This window comes from Oryx dammah, unplaced genomic scaffold (assembly GCF_014754425.2).
Source record: "Oryx dammah isolate SB20612 unplaced genomic scaffold, SCBI_Odam_1.1 HiC_scaffold_5, whole genome shotgun sequence".
Classification (NCBI taxonomy): Eukaryota; Metazoa; Chordata; class Mammalia; order Artiodactyla; family Bovidae; genus Oryx; species Oryx dammah.
Window position 1 is genome coordinate 56,165,408 of NW_024070189.1, and position 20,687 is coordinate 56,186,094.

A 20,687-nucleotide genomic window follows, 5' to 3' on the forward strand; every position below is an offset into this window, starting at 1 on the left:
GATGCTACACTGCCTCTCAAGAAGCTTAAGACACTGATATATTACACTAGAATGCCAGGAAACAGAAAGGTAAGTCCTTACAGATCTCTTTTAAAAAAGAGGAGAAAGAAAGGGAGGAGGAGGAGGAAAGCTCACATAGATGAACAGAGTCATCCAGCTGAGACCAGCCTAGACTAAATGAACCCCACAGATGTGTGAGAAACATCTACTGTTATATCAGGTTTTATGGTTATTAGTTACCCAACAAAAGCTAACAGATATAGTACCTGATTTACTATATGGAGAAATCGAAATGAACAAGGAAAAACACCTCCAAAAAATGGGATGGGTCAATTAAAATGCAACTCATCAAAATCAGGCATTTACAAAATAACATCAATTAATGTGTACATAAAGGTTATTAGAATCATACTGCTGTTTTTCTATAGAAATTCTAGGAAAAGCAAGTAAAAATGCCAAAGGCTAATTCTTCATGACAGCATTTGAATTCCTGCCCCAACCATGAGAGATGAGACTATAATTGAATGGCTGGTTTTAACACCTCTGGGCCCCAAGCAGGGAAATCAACAAGCCTGCTTTCTCTGACAGATGGCTTCCCCATCTCACAGATCCTGCAGAAAGACAGGGATTTTGAGATCTTGGTAGAGATCACTGCTAGAAAGGAAGATATCTCTAAAATTTCCAACATTCAAGTAAGACTGAGGTAATTAACAACTCTGAAGAATCTGCCAGATGACATGGCTGGGAGGAGATCCCAAGAACGTAACAGTTTCAGCAAAGTAAAAGACAGAAGCATCAGATTCCAAGACCAGAGTCTTAAAATCGCCTGCCAGTCTACATGCCTAAAAAGCACCCCCAAAGTTTATAAATTAGAAAGGAGGCAGAAAACACTCTTGACCAAAAAGTGACGTTATTTTCTCTCAGTTTCTTATAATTTTATTATTTACTAAAGAAAATCACTTTCTTAAATTTAGGTTATCTTATTTGTAAAGAGATTCAAGGCTTAGGTCTAAATCAGAGGCTGCATCTGGCTGAAAAGTTCAAGATCTGCAAGGCTTAAATTGAGGCCCATTTGGTGTTTCCATGGATTCTGAACACTAGTGCCACAGCAGGGTAAAGCAGTACCACGTCTCCACGAAACCACAACCACACTGGGGTAGCCGAGGCTACGGACAGGCTTGTTCCCACACTGCAGCCCTACATACCCACTGGGATGTTCCACCCAAGTCCAAGCCCCATCACAGTCCCTTCAGGGCAATCTCCATGCCTCCTGGTTATAACATGCCTAGAGTGATACACTGCTTCCTATCCCATCTTTTTAATACATGCCTGGGATAAGAAAGAGCTTTGAACTTAGGGGGCAAAAAGAGAAAGGTTTCCTTGGGTTGCTATCTTTGGGTTATTTGCGGGAGAGAGGAAGCAGGGTCGGGGGTAGGGGCTCGGGGGAAGGCAGAGGAAGAAGAAAAGGTAAGGGGTCATCACTATTGTTTGCAAGATGAAAACCCCTCCCCTCCCTTACTCTGACTTAGAAATGAACCAGCCCAACCCAACCCAACATAGATGAGGGAACCGTTGCTGAACATTCTACTTCCATGTCTATGGCTGCACTGGGAAGAATCCAGGGTAGCCAGATGACAGCACTGTTACTAGCAGAAGGCACAGCATCAGGGCTGGTCAGTCTCTTTATTAACAACTTAGAGCATTTTATCATCTAGGTAACTGGAATGAGGGGTAGGGATGAAAGTCTGGGTACATGGCAAAACCCTGAGCATCTACTTACAGGCTCCACGAACTCAAACATCTTCCTCTCTTGGACTTCCTGCACCTTGAAGACATACTCCAGGGATACTTCATAGAAATGCTGCCGGACCAGGTCCACTTGGCTGTCTGCCTACAAGAAAGATGGGATTTCACAGGAAAAGCAGGTCACTATCTGAGGAGAGGATTCAGTAAGCAGCTCCCCACCCCTACCTCCACCCCAGCCAAGAAAAGATCTCCGGAGATGGTTTTTAAAAACAAATCCAGTAGCATGAAGCAGAAATCAGAATAATGTTCATGTTACCTGAGCGCTAAGTTTGGGCCAGGCACCGTGCCCATAGCTGTACATCATTATCGTATTCAATTCTCATAAGTTTTAGTTATTTAACCCTCATTATAATCCTAAAAAGAGGATAGCATCCTTACCCCTAACTTACAGGAAGTAAATGAAATCGGCTAACATTAACGAACCGGACAGAGCTGGTACAAGACAGAGCTGGGACTTCTGTCCTGGTTGCTCTTTCTCCAAACCTCAGACTCTACCACCTTCCCACAGTGGGGCAGACCTACGTTCCATGAAAGACAGAATTTTAAAGAGAAAAAGAAAATGTGCAGGACCATCCTCATCCGATCCACCCTAATGAACAAAACAAGCTGATAGGGGACAGGAGACCTCAGAACAGAACATTTTCACTCATCCCGAACACTTTCTTTGGACAAGGATGAACTACTAGTTTACAGTGTAATTGGGCTTCCCTGGTGGCTCAGTAGTAAAGAATCCACATGCCTATGCAGGAGACCTGGGTTCCATCCCTGGGACAGGAAAAATCCCCTGGAGAAGGAAATGGCAACCTACTCCAGTATTCTTGCCTGGGAAATCCCATGGACGGAGGAGGCCGGCGGGCTACAGGCCACAGGGTCGCAAAACAGTCAGATACGCTTACACTAGCAGTTGGATTTGTCAAGTCCCTGCAGTCCTTGATTTCTCGAAGTGCAAATCCAACACACTTACACCGGGGACCCACCTACTTCCCCCAACTCCCCCCAAATCCTGGACGAACAACAACAGCAAAGCAGAGTGATTACCTTGCTCCCTCAAAGCCTCACCTCCCACTCTTGCAGGTCATGAGACCTGGAAAGACCCACACCTGGGTACCAGTAGGCAGCAATCTGGGATCCAGAACCCAGGGAAGAAAATCACTGTGTGGAGCGGCAAGAAGCTGTGCTGAGAAGTGCCTCAACCACCACTACCAAGCTCTTACACTTTCAACAGTGTGGCAGAAGTCAATTCACTCTTTCCAAACAGATAATTACACTGAAAGCACATTTCAATGACAAAAGAAAAATATGATTTTTTAAAAACAAAAATGGATATCCTGCTAATAGGAAACAAAACACTCTTTTCTTTAGAAATAAAGGTGTCAGGTGTCATTCGATAACATACTTTACAAAGACAAAGCTCCCAAAGGAGTATTACTTTCAGCGTTCCATTTGTCAAGATTCCTGCAGAGCAAACCTGGGACAGATCTTTCACTTCATTAGGTATTGCTAACATATGGTATTGCTAACCTTGTATCTTAAGGACTTGGCAAATTGTTCATTCGTTCATTGGGCTGCACAGCTTAATGAGGAAAAGAGATAAATAATCGTGTAAATTAAAAAAAAATTTACAAACTCTGGAAAAGGACGAGGTGCTATGAAACAATCCAAAAGATCCATTCAAGTCTCCTGGTAGTGACTTCCTCCCTGGGCAACTTCCATATTAATACAGAGAAGGTCCCAGCTCCCTAAGTTTAAGTGTTGTAAATGAACATAAAGGGCTAAGCCTGTGGGCGTTTTCTAAGCCTCCAAGCAGGAGAGCTGATGTCTGAGCACTGACCGAGCTTCACTTGGAGGACAGAGTTCAAAAAGTACTGTACTAACCCCCTCTCCAGGGTGGCCAGCAAGTGTCTGTACACTTCTGCCTGGGCTCCTGCCAGCTAAGGCCTGGAAGTCCCCGAGTTCTTGATTTCTCGTAGTACAAATCCAACACCTTTACACCTAGGGACACATCTACTTCCCCTGATTTCCCCCACAACCTGAATACATCCTCCCTGCTCGGGCTAGCCAAGTGAGACTGCAGCAGAAAAAGGGCCCTTTTGAAAAGCTGCAAGTTAGGCCAGGCTGGAGAAGGCAGGAGGAAAGTCCTCTGAGAAGAGTAGAGCTCAGCATCAGTGAGAGTGCCAGGAGAGCAACCGCTTGGGTGGGAATCTCAGTTCCATCATTTTCTAGCCGGTGGGACCTGCTACAGCCACTTATCCTCTCTGGGTCTCTTCCCCGTACCTGGAGACTGGGGCTGGTATGACTTGCCCTTGCTCTGAGCAGAGCTGTTTAGAAGAGAAAATGAGTTAAAGGACGAGAACAATTTGAAAACCAGGATGTGTTCCATGTACACTGAGTGTTACCACCAGGGAAGTGGAAGCAGATGGGCTCCAAGCCCTGCTCCTACCCTAAACCAGCCACATCTTCTTGGGCAATGCCAGTCCTCTCCTCATTGGCCTCTCTGCTTTCTTTCTCCGCCCCCACAATCCAATCTCTATCCAGCAGCCGGAACACTTTTCCTAAAATCTCCATCAGATACTTTCACAGCTCCTTCAATGCCTTCCCCTGCCCCTACTATGGTCTGAAGACCCTGAGGGGCCAGCCCACCCCTCTCTCTCTCCCTCAATCCCTCCCTCTCCTGTTCCAACTGGGGCTTCTAGCCACCCTCCAACACTCTTTCTTTCCATGCAACCTCTGTACTTGTTGTTCCATCTGCCTGAAAAACCCCTCTCCCTAGACAGAAGTTCGATTTTTTTGAACTTTAATGCATACAGAGAAATACCTTTGCCACATAACTCAATAAACATACATATATAATTAGATGCAACACACTTTCATCTTTTTCACTCTATTCCAGCCTACTCTACTCTATTTCATGATCCAATAACTCAGATCTTATGACACATACACAATTTAAAGAACACTGCCCTAGCTTTTAACCCATGTTGCTTCTTTTTCTTCCCCTGGTCTCAATACAAATGTCCCCTCTTTAGAGAAGCCTGCGTTGACATTATTTTAGGAAGGTTACCCCGAGGAGTCTATATCCTATCTCCCAATTTATTTCCTTATCACTACATGAAATTCTTATTTATTCTTCTCTTTTTTCATGTACTGCCTAGTAGAATATAAAGTCAAAGAGAGTAAAGACCTTGTTCCACTTTTCCATTTCAGATCCCAGAAAGGGGCCTGGCCCATAGCAAACATTCAACTTGATGCTTGAGGAACAAAAGAATTGATCTCTATGTGAACACCAGTGACCCAGCACTGAGAAGAACAGTAAAGCAGAATGCATTTCCAATGGCAAAGGAAAAAAAAAAAAAATCCCAAGTGGAATGGTGTGTTTCTCCTGCCAGTGACCCTCTTATCTGGGCCACTGAATTCACCCACATCCTTAGCCGCTGCTACAATGGAATCAGAAGCCGGATTCCAACCCCTGAGCAGGCAGCTCTCCTGTTACTCAAGAAGCAGTCAATCTATCAGCTTGTCTAAGACCCATCAACCACTCTGTGCTTCCTGGAAAAGACACATTCTCCTATATTGTAAGTTCCTACCATTCATTTCACTCCCCACAACACACTTAACTCCTGAACAGACTTTTCACAGAAGCATCCAATGAAGAATTTGTCCAAGGAATGATTTCTTAGAAGCCAACTTCTGAGCCACTGAAGACACTGACATTTTAAAGCCATCCACTAGATGGCAGCATCGCTTCACATCACTACCCTGTTATTTCAGCCACCAGAGACAGGGGATGGGCTAGAATTTACAAGTATTCAGGTCAGGCCTACAAGCAAGGAACAATTCTGGATCATCAAAGGAAATAGATTTCATTATATGTGTAGCAGGAGATTAATAAGATTGTTAAAAGTTGATTTTTTAATAAATGGGAGGAAAATCATCACTAAATAGCTGGAAGACGTTGAGCAAATCACTTGACCTCTGCAAGGACCTCAGTTCCTGCAAATGGAATTCTAAGAGGTTTAACCAGAGGATCGCCAAGGTCCCTCCTGCTCCCTGCTTCCATTAGCTTGACATTCACATTAAATAACAATGGCTGGCAGGCAGCCCAGCAACATCCTTCCCTTCCAAGATGGAGAGACAAGAGCTTACTGGGTTAAGGGAAAGGTCTCCAGAGTCAGGAGCCAGGGTTCAAATACTTGCTGACTAGCAATGGGCAGGCTATTTAACATCTTGGAGCATCAGCTGCCTCCTATGTAAGAGAGAGGGAATCCATCTGTACCTCATAGGGTGGTTGTGAGTTGAGCAGATTCCATGTGAAGTGCTGGTACATAAATATGTATTCAGTAAACACCCACCACTATTATTGTTCCTGTTGCTAGTAAAAATATTATCATCATTATTATTATGAGATTTTTATTCAATTTAACTCAGCTAAGGTATAAAAAGCAGTGCTTGAGAAGAGACCAGGACTTTCAACAAAGACCTACAGCCCAATCCTTGCCTTCCAAGTACTTAGGAAGTGTGAATGGGTAAAAGACAAGGACTGTAACAACAACAACAAAAAAAAAAACCATAATGCAAAAATATCCACTAAGATAAATACTGGCAAAGGCAGAACTGCAGATAGAATGCTTGCCCTCCTCACCACTACATTAGTGACTAATCCCTAGTGTGATAGCATTTGGGGTGGAGCCTGTGGGAAGTAATTATGAGCTTAGAGTCTTGAGCATAGAATCCTTTTTTTAAAGTCTTCATTAAATTTGTTACAATGTTGCTTCTGTTTTATTTTTTGGTTTTTAGGCCAGGAGGCATGCAGGATCTTAGCTCCCCAACCAGGGATCAAACCCACACCTCCTGCATTGGAAGGTGAAGTCTTAACTACTGGACCACCAGGGAAGTCCCTTTGTAGAGTTTCTACACAAGTTGCCAAGGAGACTCACTCACTCTACCCCTTTTGCCTTCTGAGGACACAGTCAGAAGACAGCCATCTATGAAACAGCAAGCAGGCCTCACCAGACACCAAATCTGCCACCACCCGGATCCTGGACTTCCCAATATCCAGAACTGAGAAACAAATTTCTGTTGTTTATAAGTGACCCAGTCTATGGTATTCCATCACAGCAGCCGGAACATAAGGCACCAGGAAGAATGCCATCCAATGTTAACAGGGGAGGGGGAGGAACAGGCCAGTTATGGGGATAATACTTTACATTTGTGTAGCAGCTGTGATTTACCATCTCATACATGAAGTAGGCAGGACAGGTGATTTATGAGTATTTTACGAAGGAACTAGAGCTCAGAGAGACCAAGTACTTTCCCAGGTCACACAGTCAACTATGTGGTAGAGCAAGCCTTGAAAGAAGGTATCTCTGTCAGTCCAGTGTTCTGGTCCCCATACTGCTATCTCAGTTCAGTTCAGTCGCTCGGTCATGTCCAACCCTTTGCGACCCCATGGACTGCAGCACACCAGGCTTCCCTTTACCTCAACAACTCCCAGAGCTTACTCAAACTCAGGTCCATCGAGTCAGTGATGCCATCCAACCATCTCATCCTCTGTCATCCCCTTCTCCTCCTGCCTTCAATCTTTCCCAGCATCAGAGTCTTTTCCAATGAGTCAGTTCTTTGCCATCAGGTGGCTGAAGTATTGGAGCTTCAGCTATCTCAGGAGGAGATGCTATTGGCATGGCCCTAAAGGAAAATGTGGGACTTGTCCCAGACCAACTCATCAGGATGCAAGCATGGAGAGAGCAGACTGGGAAGAGAAGCTGTCTCACTCTGGGGATATCATACATGTGCATCTACCAACACCAGTAGGTGCTAGAACAACTATTTACTCACTCATTCAAACACTCACTTCAAAGCAAAGAGTTCTGAGCACACTACTTCCTAACTGGGATATGAAACAAATCCCAGTGGGGATTTGTTTGTCCATGGGGAGTGGCCTCTACCATCTCCTGACTAATCCTGATCTTTCAGCCTTTAACCCCATCACCTTCATGTGAACAGAAGTACTGGCATGGAATTTGCTCTAAAAGAAAGGAAACTGAAGAATGCAGGCTAGCTCAGGAGCCACAGGGTCTCTTTTAGCACACACCTGAGACAGTTCAAGCAAATTTTTAAGAGTTAAGTAAGAGGAAATTCATGTAGCCAAGCATGGAGTTACACTAGCAAACTGCCCTGTCTCTCCAAAACATATACCCCATCACCCTGAAAATCTCCATGAACTAAATAAAAATGGTCACAGCTCCAAGTTCACAAAGCCAACTTTTCTTTCCAAGTTAACCACTCTTTAAAAAGACATTATGCAAAAACAAACAAACAAACAGGGGCAGATCAAAGAATTTACTTTTTTGAAACAAGGTAACCTCTGCACAAAATATATGAGAGACAATAAAATACTGCTTAAAAGAAAAAAAGACTAACGTCAAGTAGTGGTTGGATTTTTTTTTTTTTTCCATTTCACATTAAGGAAGGATGACCAAAGGGTTTCAGATACTAACATTTCAAATCAGTGATGTAAGGAGAAAGTCAAAAGGCAAGGTAAGGGCGTACAGAATCAAAGTCAAGGGTGAGAGAAACAGGAAAACAGATCTCAGTTTGAAAGGAGGAAGCACAGTCTAGTGATTAGGGTGATTTTGCCCAGCTGCATGTTCCTTGCCATGGACAGGATGGACAGCACACAGTGTGAGCTGCAGTTTGAGAAGGGACAAAGGCCACGTGGGCAGCAAGCATGGAAGGAGGGATCAGAATGAAGCTCCTGGCTTCTGAGGTCCCTTGCAACCCTAGGATGTTCCAGCAAAGGGTAACCAGCACATATCCATAGTACCATGGAAACATTAAAACACTTTATTCAGGACACTAGTAAAGTCTCTTACCTCCTGAAGCTGAGACTCTTTCTTCTTGGAAGACAAATTCAAGTGTTTTTCTAAAATGCCACAATATTTCTCTGTCTCCTTGTCATACTTCTTTTTGGCCTCCTGGCAAAAAAAGAAAAAAAAGAGGAAAAGAGAAATAAAAAAGAAAAATAAGATGTTTCAGGAATGAAAGCAACCCAGAGTCAGACTCTTCCTGTTCATCTTCATGGGTTCATCATTCCCTTAGACCCAGAAATGTGGCAGACCACCCAGCTCCTACTCTTCCAATAATGCCCATGAAACCAAACAACCACACATCAATATCCTGACCGCTTTGAGGGTCTACCATAGAGGAGCCACTACAATACCAGAAACGAGGTAAACACCAGCATTTCACAGTGGCAGAGGCAGGATTCCACTTTCTAAAAACTTCAGTTGTAAGATAGAAATTTCTAGTTTATAACTCACAAGGATGTTCAAAGCCAAAGGAAGAAGGAAAGTTATCTGTAAAGCTAATCCCCAAACAGGAAGGTCTGCATACACCTTAAAGGCGACAAGTCTGAATTAACGGTAGATCAAGCTTTAACCATGTTCAAAAAGCAGTGTTTAATTTGGAGACCTAAACATCCTTGATGCAATAATATCACATATGGATCTTCAAGGTAAGGAATCATTCAAAACAAAGATGTTATCTTCCCAGATGTGTTCACTGCAGCAGCATTTATAATAACCAAAAAAAAGCAAGAGTAACGTTGCTGCCTAAGAATAGAATTTGGGATAATTAAAATATGAGGTACTCAATAAACATAACTTAGAAGGCTAGCTATCATATGGTAGGATGCTCACAACGTAATGAAAAGTAGTGACAGCATGATACAAACCTGCATCCTACAAAGAACGTGTCTATCTACAGACAAACATTAGGTGGGAAGGTACTTCAGTGAAAATACTTGAGATAGGAAATGGGATAATGAGTGAAATTTTCCTCCATTAGTGAGATGTCTATTATCCTATATGATTGCTTTCAAAATAAAATATATATATGTAAACATTGTATTACAAGTAATAATCCCTGTTCTCCCAAAGTCACTGAGTTTCTATTCCCTATTTTACAGATAAGAAAACTTAGATGCAGGAGGTTAACAAAGTTCCAGAGAGTGACAAGAGCTGGAGTCTGAGCCCAAGACAAGCTGCTTCTAAGCCCACACCTGGACATACTGTTGTAGGTGGTTTCTCTTCCCTCCACATTTCAGTGGGGAAGGCAGGCAAGGGGGCTAGAGGAAGGTCCACCATGGCCTGATAAACAGGATCAAATGCACTAACTGGGTGCATCACTCCTGCTTTTGACTTTTGGGGATTCCACAGGAGATATTTTTCTGCAACTCCAAGGCTTATAAGACGAGAAAAAAAATTGTGGCCAGATAAGGAAGCTGAGACCCCTCTTCATTTAATGATGATGTAATGAGCAACCACTCTGTTTAAGGATCCTTCAGGCACTGGAAATATTAGGCAGAAAAGGCCCCACCCTCATGGTGGGGGTGTTCAAGCAGAAGGAGAAACACAATTAACCAGGAAACAAACAGCACGACTTCAGACTGCCACAGGCCCATGAAGGGACCAGGGTGCAGCCCCAAAGATTCTTGCAGACAAGTGTTCTAGAGAGGCCTCCCTGGGGAGGGGAAGTGTGATCAAAGCGCTGCTCACCTAGTGAGCAGGAGGGGCCTGATACATGCAGCTGGCAGAACACCCAGAGCCTAAGCGTCACGGAGACACCAAGAGACCATCACCTGAAGCGCCGACAAGCACCCGTGGCATCAAACACCATTCATCAGGTCAACGCCAAGACTCTAAGCCTCACAAAACGGGCAGAATCATCATTTACCCATTTAAGCTGGCATGTGTCCATTCCTACAAATCTGAATTTTGTTTGAAAGTCTTACATACATGAAAAAACATGTAGAAGCAAGTGGAGACAAAGCCAGAGGACACATTAATCCTTCAAACAAGGAAAGGTACAGGCAAGACACTTGACTCCATGCTTTTCCTTCACAGAAATCTAGTGACTTGGAGCTGCGGTTCCAACTCTGCTTAATACTCATACAGCCCTTTCACCAGCCTTGTCAGCAACCCCCAAAAGACAACCCTGTGCCAGCACAGTCCAGCTGACCAGAGGTGAGAAGAGGCCTGGGAACATGAGTCACTGACATTCTGTGACTTTCTGGCAACTTGAGCCTCCACATTCCATGCTCAAGAGGACAGCCAGAGCTTAAGGGAACAGGAAGCGGTTCCTGTCCTGAGAAAACAGAAACAAGATCTCTGGGGGCATAACTCCAGTAAGACTGAGACAATGTTCTTTAGACAGGAAGGTAGTAAGACTCAGCCACTCAGGTACCAAGACAGTATTCACTGACTTCCAGAGGGTACACAGTAGTTGGCAAAATGGATCCAAGACAGAGTTAGGATCCTGGTAATGATTCCCAACTCCATACAAACCTCTGTCCCTCCAGGACTCAATTTCCTGATCTATAAATTCAGGATGACTAAATCAGATAATGCCTCCAGTTTTCCCTTTCAGCTCAGAGACTAACATAAAAAGCATTAAGAACACCCACCCCATTGTAGGACTGTCAGGACTAAATGAGATAAGCCATATCCAGTGCTTGGCAGAGCACCTGGCACATGGAAAGAGCTCGACAGAATTCTGTGCTGGTGATGGCGGTGGCAGCCGGGGTAGTGGCAGTGACGATGAGGCCCAGCATCTAGACCTACCCCCTTCTATCAAAACACCACTCGCTTTCCATGTCCCACATCCCAGGAAGGAAACCCTTCACAGCACCCACCACAATGTGCGAGATCATATGCTTATTTACACCATTCTGTACAGGGCCTTCCTCCCTGCATGCCACAAGCAAGGCAACTACATCTGCATTTATTCTCCACCAAACAGCAATGTGGAACACAGTGCCAGGCACGCAGCAGGCTTCCATCGTATCTTATGAATGAACTGCGTATATGAAACAGAACAGGTAATACCAAATGACCTTATGACAGCATTCTGAGCACTGTATAGGGGTTCGCTGATTTCTTCCTCAACTCTGTAAAGTGAGCACTACCATGATCCCCATTTCTCCGTTTAGGAAAAAGGAGGTCAGTAATCGCCCCATGTTTATATGTGAGCAGCACAAATGGGATCTGGACTCAAGCAGCCCCACTCTGAACCACCCTCTCTGACGTCTACTGTAGTTTCACGGGAGAATCCAGCTTTGGCTGTAAGAAAAATCAATTCCCCCAAACTCAGGTATCTAAAAGTAAGGCCATGGCCAAGCCAAGCCCGTAGGATCTTCCCTGCCCCCAAAGCAGCCATATTAGCACGAGAATGCTCCTCATTCATAGCCCTCACTCCCTGCCACCACCCCCAGCACTCTAACTTTCGCTTCTTCAAGTAGCAACAGGTTGTTATAGCAACCGAACTTGCCCCAGAGTTGGGAGGAGGATGGGTAATTTTAGCATCACACGGGCAGAGTTTGGAAACTTCCACTTGGCCATTACAGAGAACTTGCTGGCTCTGAGGTATTCCTGAATTTGCTCCCTCAGTGGCCTAGTAGAGGGATTGTTGTTTCTTTGTGTTCTTGTAAATGTACATAATTCTGTGATATACAAGAACAGTGTTGGGGGTGGGGATAAGGGACAAGTATATTGAAAAAAAAAGAAAAAACAAAGGGGGAGGTATGGGAAATCATCCCCAATGTCATCACCTTGTTCTTTGACGAGAATGTGTGTGAAGAAAAACATGTTTTGGTGAGGGGCTCTTTTCTATAAATTTTTTAATTCTTGTGTTTCTCACCATCTATAGCTCTCTGAAAAGTACCTGCTCCTGTCATGACCATCACTGACATCAGCCCAAAAGGCGCGCGCTCAGATTTCCCCTCCTTCTCCATGGTAACCATGGTAATCCCCAAAGCTGAACCGAGGGAAGAGGCTGGAGTGAGAGGCGTCTGTGCTTGGGAGTTGGAGAAGTGACTACTGGAAAGATGACTCAATACACGGGTCTGCTCTGCCTCTGCCTCAAAGCTCTTTAGCACCCTCCAGAGCCACTTCCATATTGGTAGGACTGGGAGGCACAGACACCAGGGCCACAAAAGAGAAGGTGCTCATGGGGTCTGCATCAGTGAGAACTCAGGGAGGGGCACTTGGCATTATCCCATCTGTCCCTCAGCCTGTTCAAAGGCCTGGACAAAATCTTAGCAGAATAAGACTTCCTTTAAATTATACATTCCTTAATGTATGATGATACAATACCAATGAGCTCCAATTTTGTCATAAATGAAAACTGTAAAACTGGATGAAAAGTGCTGGAAAACTGGAAGAAAAATCTTGGCCGTGGTCCCTCCTTCACACTAAGTTCGTCCATCCCTCTGAATAACTGTGACTGACCAGAACGTCTCTTTCACGCCCTAATCATATTCATTTTCAGAAAGCAGATGCACTTACTTGGGGGTGGGAGGGACCACCCTAGTTACACTTCGATTCTGTTTTTTCCTACCTACAAGCAGGCACCTCTCAAGGCCATTTCACAAGAGTAAAACCCACACCATCTCAACACAGGGTGACATTGCCCAAGATCCCCTGCAGGTGGCGCAAGGGGCTGCAAGGCCAAGACTCAGTGCAGTTTAAAAAAAACAAACAAACAGGAAAAAACCTTGAAAATTCTTTTGCTTTCATTGATTCCAATGAAAACATCTTGCCTATAGGTGGGCTCTAACACTCTACTGAAGGTCAACCTGGCTGGGGCTGTCCAGTGATTTATCACAGGGCGGGAAACCCGGGAGAATCCACCTTTTAAAAAATGAGTAACAGGTTAGAATCAGCCAAGTTTCAGCAACAGTCTTTCCAGGTCAGTGGTAACAAATGCTGACCTCTGGGTTGAAACAGTCCCGCTTTTTGACTTGCACAGCATGCAATATATATTTTTTAATTATGTGCCACCAATTTTTTAAAGCCAGGAAATTTCACATAAAACTTTGACTTTTCAGTTTCTCTTGAAAAAATGTAAAGATCTAACAACAAAGGGCTCAATTTCACGCACAGCGAAAGTGGGCTAAGAAGAGGGTCCTCACACCCACAAGGGCCTATTTGCAACCCCTGTCCTAGGCCTCAGTCCTGACCTCTGCAAACAATACAATTCCATGGTGTCCAAACACACAGGTTAACTACTCACACAAAGGAGGCACAGTTTCCACCTCTGGATGACTTATGAACTAGCACAACACAATTAGATACCAAAACCCTACAGCGACTGATCTGGGGTTGACCTCTCAGTCTTATTTCGGACACTAGGTGTTGTATTTTCCAGACCTCCTGTCCTAAAATCCAAGAAGGCTTGCAAAATTCTCACCTTGGCAGCCCCGATCTGCTCCTTTCGAAACTTCTCCAAGGGAGTGATGAGCACTTCACTGGCGTTCTCAATCTGGAGGGGAAAAGCAGAGGGGTGGGGGAGGGGGGACACAGAAGCAGGATCAGTAAAGAAGCAGGGCAGTTCCGGCACAAAATCTCCCCCATGCCTCAGTATAGAATCTGAGTGAGCATGGTGCCTGTGTCACCTCTTTATAACACTTGAACCAGCAGCACGCCAAATCAAACTTGAGTCATCGGTTCAAAATACGGTATTCTTCCTATGCGTGAGTAAGACAGAGTCTTTAAAAATAAAAATGAGAACCTTTAAAAACGTAAGCAACCACAATGAAGGCAAGCGGAACTGGTGGCAGAGTAGGGTCTAAATTTCAAGCTTCAGCTGACATCTTCTTGTAAATGCTCATTCAGCCAAGTTATATTTAAGTAGATATATATTCAACCCTAAATCTAAGTTAACCCTCCCTGCAAAAAAAAAAAAAAAAAACACAAAAAAAAGAAAAACCCACCTTTGGTGACATAAAAACCATCCTAGACTGATTCTATGTAGCCCTCCCTACCAGTTCTGGACTGGGATCAAGACACTCGGGCCTCCTGGCTGCCTTTCAACTTCATCTCACTGTACTCACCCCCTCAGGTCCCGCCCTCCAACCACACTGTCACCTGAAAGTGAAAGTCGCTCAGTCATATCCGACTCTTCGAGACACCATGGACTGTACAGTCCATGGAATTCTTGAGGCCAGAATACTAGAGTTGGTAGCCTTTCCCTTCTCCAGGAGATCGTCCCAACCCAGGGACTGAAACCAGGTCTCCCACATTGCAGGCAGATTCGTTACCAGCTGAGCCACAAGGGAAGCCCAAGAATACTGGAGTGGGTAGACTATCCCTTCTCCAGTGGGTCTTCCCGACCCAGGAATAGAACTGGGGTCTCCTGCATTACAGGCGGATTGTTTACCAACTGAGCTATCAGAGAAGCCTTATTGTCACCTGAAAGCACCTCAAATGGACCAAACCTTCCCCACTTCCGAAACTCTGCATTTGGTTGTTCTTTTAGATGTTCTGTTTCCAAATTCTTGTGCGGACAACTCATTACTTCTTGCAATTCAGTTTTCAGCTTAAATATCACCTCTTTGGGGAGGCTTTCTCTACTGCCAAAGTAATCCAAAGAAACTTCCCACCACCTCACCAAGCGTTTTCTTCAGAAGATGCAGACTAGCTGAAGCTCTCTGTTTCACCATTACAATATATGCACACACACACCACTGTCTTATAAATGCTCACTTGTCCACCATCATCCCCAAAACACAGAAGAGTGCTGAAACAAAGGAACACTCAAACGTTTTCAACAATTAAATAAATGAATGAACTGGTTCTTGGTTGGCTGCCAACTGTGTGACTACGGGCAAAACATTTAACCTCTCTGGGCTCTAATTTCCTCATCTGCAAAATAAGTGGGGTGAATTGTTCCAGCTCTAAGATTCTATGGTCTTTTCTAAGGCAGCACGATATTTTACAATCTTTCCTTTTAAGTCATTCACTGCTCGCTCGTCACTCAACCAATTATTTCAGGAATCTCATCGCAACAAAGCATTATTTTTCTAAATCACATGCCTATCCATTGCAACGAAACTAACAGAGTAAATGCCAGAAGCCATAGATGGAGGCAGCACAGAACTAACTAGGCAATGCGAAGGGGAGAAGACGGCAGGTCTCCAAATTTATTGCCGCTCGCCTTTTTCTCACTTTTGAGAGCATTTCTGTTATAGTATTTTAACTCTAGAGTGTTGCAATACTGTTTAACTTGCTTGATTTATACTGTCATTTGGCTCACGTATTTCATCTTTTCCACAAATCAAGTGTAAGTCTCAAACTCACAATGGTGCTCAGAGCCCCTAAGCCAGTGGTTCTCAATGTTAACTGAAAGCTAGGCTCACCTGAGGTATTTTTAAAATTCCCAGTCTCCAGGCCACGCTCCAGACCAATAAATCAGAAACTCTGTACCTCATTCCACACATCAGTATCTTTTAAACTCCCCAGGTTGTTCCAGTGGGCCTCCATGGGGGAGAATCCAGCCCTCACTAGATGCTAAATATACAAAAGCCCTAACTTCCCACCTGGGAATCAGGATGCCCAAGTCCTTGTCCCAGTGCCTGCTACTGCATGCTACCAGTCTTCAGGACACCTCACTTTTCCTATCTGTCAAATAATGGGCTGTACACAGTAAGGAATGAGGTCCATATGGGGCTAAAATTTTATGACTATATAATTTCCACTCAGTTCCAAGCACTAAGCTAATATGGGAACACAGTAGCCCCTTCTTCACCCTTCAAGAACTCATTCTTCCAATGGGACTGAAATATATGCAGTGACTATCAAGACACTCCATATGCATAGTCAGAGGTGGGAACTGGACGTTCAGAAAATACAAAGGATGGCCAGGAAGGCTTCCCAAGGAAGGTACAGCTTTACCAGGCTAAGGTGAACTGAAAACAAAGTTGTCACAAGGGGAGGAGGTTAGGGAAGGGGCTTGCGATGGCCAGATACTCATATGCAGACAGCAGAAACTCGATTTTCTGACATTAATAATAAAATTGCAGAGGCCAGCTGAAAAGTATAATCCAGTCATTATTCCCTTACCCCAGACCATAGCAATCTGCAGAGTATTCATCATGATTTGCCTGCCACACCCCCACCCCCAAATAACAACTCCGCCAAGAACCAGACTCAAAAGAATCACTTCCCTTTCTGAGGCACTAGCACGTGCACAAACACACAAGCTTTGCTCTGCTTCCACCCACCACCCTCCTGACTCTGGTTCAAGAACCCAGCAGGGAGCAATCAGGGCAAACACTGTCTCTCTCTACAGAGCAGAAAGTGACAGACTTCTGCTCTGGTTGAAGTTTAAAAGAAACACCTGCTTCTTTGATATCACTCACACTTGGTTTTGAATCCAGACTGTGCCACTTATTAACTGCGTGATTTTGGTCATATACTTTACAGACGTAAATCTCAGTATCTTCATCTGGACAATGGGGATGATAAAGGTCCCACTTCATAGAGTCATCATGACAGTTAAAATAGAAAATGCATGCCTACAGATTGTCTTCGTAGAGCTTGTGAACTGAATTGCTGCTGCTGCTGCTGCTGCTGCTGCTGCTGCTAAGTCGCTTCAGTCGTATCCGACTCTGTGTGATCCCATAGACTACAGCCCACCAGGCTCCCCCGTCCCTGGGATTCTCCAGGCAAGAACACTGGAGTGGGTTGCCATTTCCTTCTCCAATGCATGAAAGTGAAAAGTGAAAGTGAAATCGCTCAGTCGTGTCCGACTCTTAGCGACCCCATGGACTGAAGCCTACCAGGCTCCTGCATCCATGGGATTTTCCAGGCAAGAGTACTGGAGTGGGTTGCCATTGCCTTCTCTGAACTGAACTGCAACCCCTCCAAAATTCACACATTGAAGCCCTGCTGCTGCTGCTAAGTCACTTCAGTCATGTCTGACTCTGTGCGACCCCAGAGACAGCAGCCCACCAGGCTCCCCCGTCCCTGGGATTCTCCAGGCAAGAACACTGGAGTGGGTTGCCATTTCCTTCTCCAATGCATGAAAGTGAAAAGGGAAAGTGAAGTCACTCAGTCGTGTCTGACTCTTCTTGACCCCATGGACTGCAGCCCACCAGGCTCCTCCATCCATGGGATTTTCCAGGCAAGAGTACTGGAGTGGGGTGCCATTGCCTTCTCCGATTAAAGCCCTAACCCCTATTAATTTAAACAAGGAGGCCATTAGACTGAGGTGGCTCTAATGCCTTAGCAGCCTACATAAGCAAACTAAAACCTAAGGCTTTAAGTCCCTCAAGGTTAAGAAACTGAAATCTAAGAAAATGAAACCAATCACAAACAACTAGACTTTTCCAAATTAGGAAACCACTTAAGCTACAGCCAATCAAATAATTTCCTTCCTTTGCTTCCACATCTGCTATACAAAAGTCTCTGCCCTGTCTCCTTTTGATGGGGTGCTCCTAACCATTTATGGGTTGGTTCTGCCCAATTTGAACCAATTTTTGTTCAAATAAACTTAAAATTTTAATAAGCCTCAGTTTATCAACACTCACAATGTGATAGTACTGATTTTTAGAGATGGAGCCTTTGGAGGTCATGAGGATAGACTCCTCATTATGGGATTAATGACCTTGTTAGAAGAGGCAGGAGAGCGGCCCCGACCTTTCTCTCTGCTGTGAGGAAACAGCAAGGAGGTGGCCGTCTGCAAGCCAGGAAGAGGGCCCTCACCAGGAACCAAATCAGCCAGCAACTTAATGTTGGACTACCAGTCTCCACAGCTGTGAAAAATAAATGCTTGTTGTTTAAGCTACTCAATCTATGGACATTTATTATGGCAACCCGAGCAGACTAAGGCAGTACTCAGTCCTGAAACCACTGACTGTGTGTACAGGAAGAGAAACAAATGCTCATGGATGACTCTCCTCTGTGGCACTGCTGCCTAGAGACAAGCCCACCTGGGGACAGAGCAGCACACAGCTTCATTCCTCTTACTCTTAGGAATAAGAGGGAGGCCCAAAAGAACTTCTTGTGAACGCAAAATCCCTCATCTGCGAATGCTAGATGACATCAGAATAAATCCTCATACAAAAGATATCTCTTAGAAACCTGGAGATCAGTGTTTGATTCTTGAATTTGCATACTGCCTCTCTTTGAAAAGCTTCTTATAGTTCCTATCATTTACTAAGTACCCATTGACTGGGTGCCTACCAACATGGCAGGCACTGTGTTAGGTGCCTTAGAATTAACAAAAGAGAGCTCTTGGATGAATTTAGTAAGGTGAGGAGAAGGAGAGCAGGGCAGGGCACTTTCATTCCCATTCTGCCAATAAGGGATCTGAGTTAAACTCAAAAGATTTATTTCATCCAAAAGTTAAGTAATTCAAAAGATCCACCCTAAGTCATATACTTTATATACATATATATATGTGTGTGTGTGTGTGTGTGTGTATACACACACACACCTTATAGTGAATCTTTAGGAGGGTAAGTATGTGGTTCTAAGTTATGCATGGTAAACCTTTAATATTTACAAAAGGCTTCAAACCCAACAAGGATGAGATGAGGTTTGCTCATGAGCACTCAAGTGGCAGAGCCTGGACCCAACCCCATTCTTCTGATAACAAACCCTGTGCTCCCTCAATGATCATACTGTCCATGACCAAGGGCAACCCAGCCATACTCACCATTCGTATCCGTTCATCTTCAAGATTCCTGAGGACAGTGGCAAACTCCTGTAAAGACCTTGCTGGAAAAGAGAAAGGGGGTGTGAGGTGGAAGTAGAGTGAAGGCTCTTGGAAACCCTTCCAGATACAGCTATTATGTTATGGACTAAAATCCCTTGGCATGTGCAGAAGCCTAAAGACAACTCTTCCCAAGGCTCCCCTTGTTGTTTCATCACTAACCATTAACGATGACCCCAAAATGCAGGATAATCCACTGGGAACTCAAGCTGGGGAAGGGTTTCCTTCAAGGAAAAGGCCTGCCTGTTCCTGAGAGTACCCAGGACTGATGGGATGCTGGCTAGCTCCCAGGCTGGATGGTGTAGAGTTCTTCTCAGGAGTTCAAGGATTTCCTGCCCAGGATTCAACCTCTACAACCTTTGTTGTGGGGCTGCGTCAGAACCCAACCTTTTCTTTGCACCAGAGTTAAACAAACAACGCTGCTGGCATTGGAAGCCACCTCTCTGCCTTGGGTTCCTCCTCTCTAAATCCTCAAGCCCCTTATTATTGCAACACAGTTGGCAGCATAGCAATCAGGCGTAGAGAGTCTCTTTCACTGAAATTATTCCAAACACAACAAGCATTGCATACAATAGCCCTAAGGATATTGGAGACATTCATGTATTGTTGGGAAAAGCATTCACATATTCAGGCATTACAACAATGATATGTTTTCACTGCTCTCAGCTGTCTCCCAATTCCCTCTGCTCATCCCCAGATTCTGATGCTCTGTAAGCCAACAGGGACTCCATAAGCATTTGGTGACTTAATTAATTTAATGTAACTTGCTCAACTCCTGCTCACTTAATGGAGTCAACCAATACACCCAATGGAAGAATACGGTGTAGAGACTAGGATCTGGCAAAGACAGGTGTCTTGACATTGCAAATCCTCTGTGCTCAGTGTTGCCCACAGAAGATGGACAGGAGATGGTGAAGAGAGACACAATGCAATGAGGGAATAAATGGGAACCTCCGCTCTCAGTCTATTTGCTAAGGAAAATGCAAGGGGCAGGTGTGTGTGTGGGGTGGGGGCCAGTAAATGATGCAGACACCCAGCTTCTCTCCACATCCAAAAGCGAGGACAACTACATAGCCCCAGCCAACTGCTGCCAGGGCAGAACGAGAGGTTGGCTTCTCAGGCTCCCCAATTTTTAAAGAAGCTGAAAAACTGGAACTTGACACAAATTCAATTTATATGGTAATTCAGTTTTAAAAAATGAGTGTCCAAGAAAACATGTCTGCATTAGGACCTCTGATCTAGCTCTTCTCCCATCTCCCCATGTTCTGCTTTTGTTCTAATCCTAAGGCACCACGTTTGGAATTAGGGGAAGAATGTCATGAAGCCAGCCA

The 20,687-nt window shown here is 44.5% G+C and overlaps 1 protein-coding gene across 4 annotated transcripts in view; it reads right to left on the minus strand.

Moving 5' to 3' along the window:
- The window catches only part of ARHGAP26 (Rho GTPase activating protein 26), a 479,720-nt gene that overhangs the window by 331,021 nt on the left and 128,012 nt on the right, over positions 1 to 20,687 (minus strand). For all 4 annotated transcript variants that reach the window (XM_040239820.1, XM_040239819.1, XM_040239822.1 and 1 more), the window contains exons 3-6: positions 19,300 to 19,361; positions 14,050 to 14,121; positions 8,676 to 8,777; positions 1,781 to 1,891 (exon numbers count right to left, since the gene is read on the minus strand). In XM_040239820.1, coding sequence (XP_040095754.1) covers positions 1,781 to 1,891; positions 8,676 to 8,777; positions 14,050 to 14,121; positions 19,300 to 19,361 — 347 coding nt within the window. The remainder of the gene's footprint in view (positions 1 to 1,780; positions 1,892 to 8,675; positions 8,778 to 14,049; positions 14,122 to 19,299; positions 19,362 to 20,687) is intronic.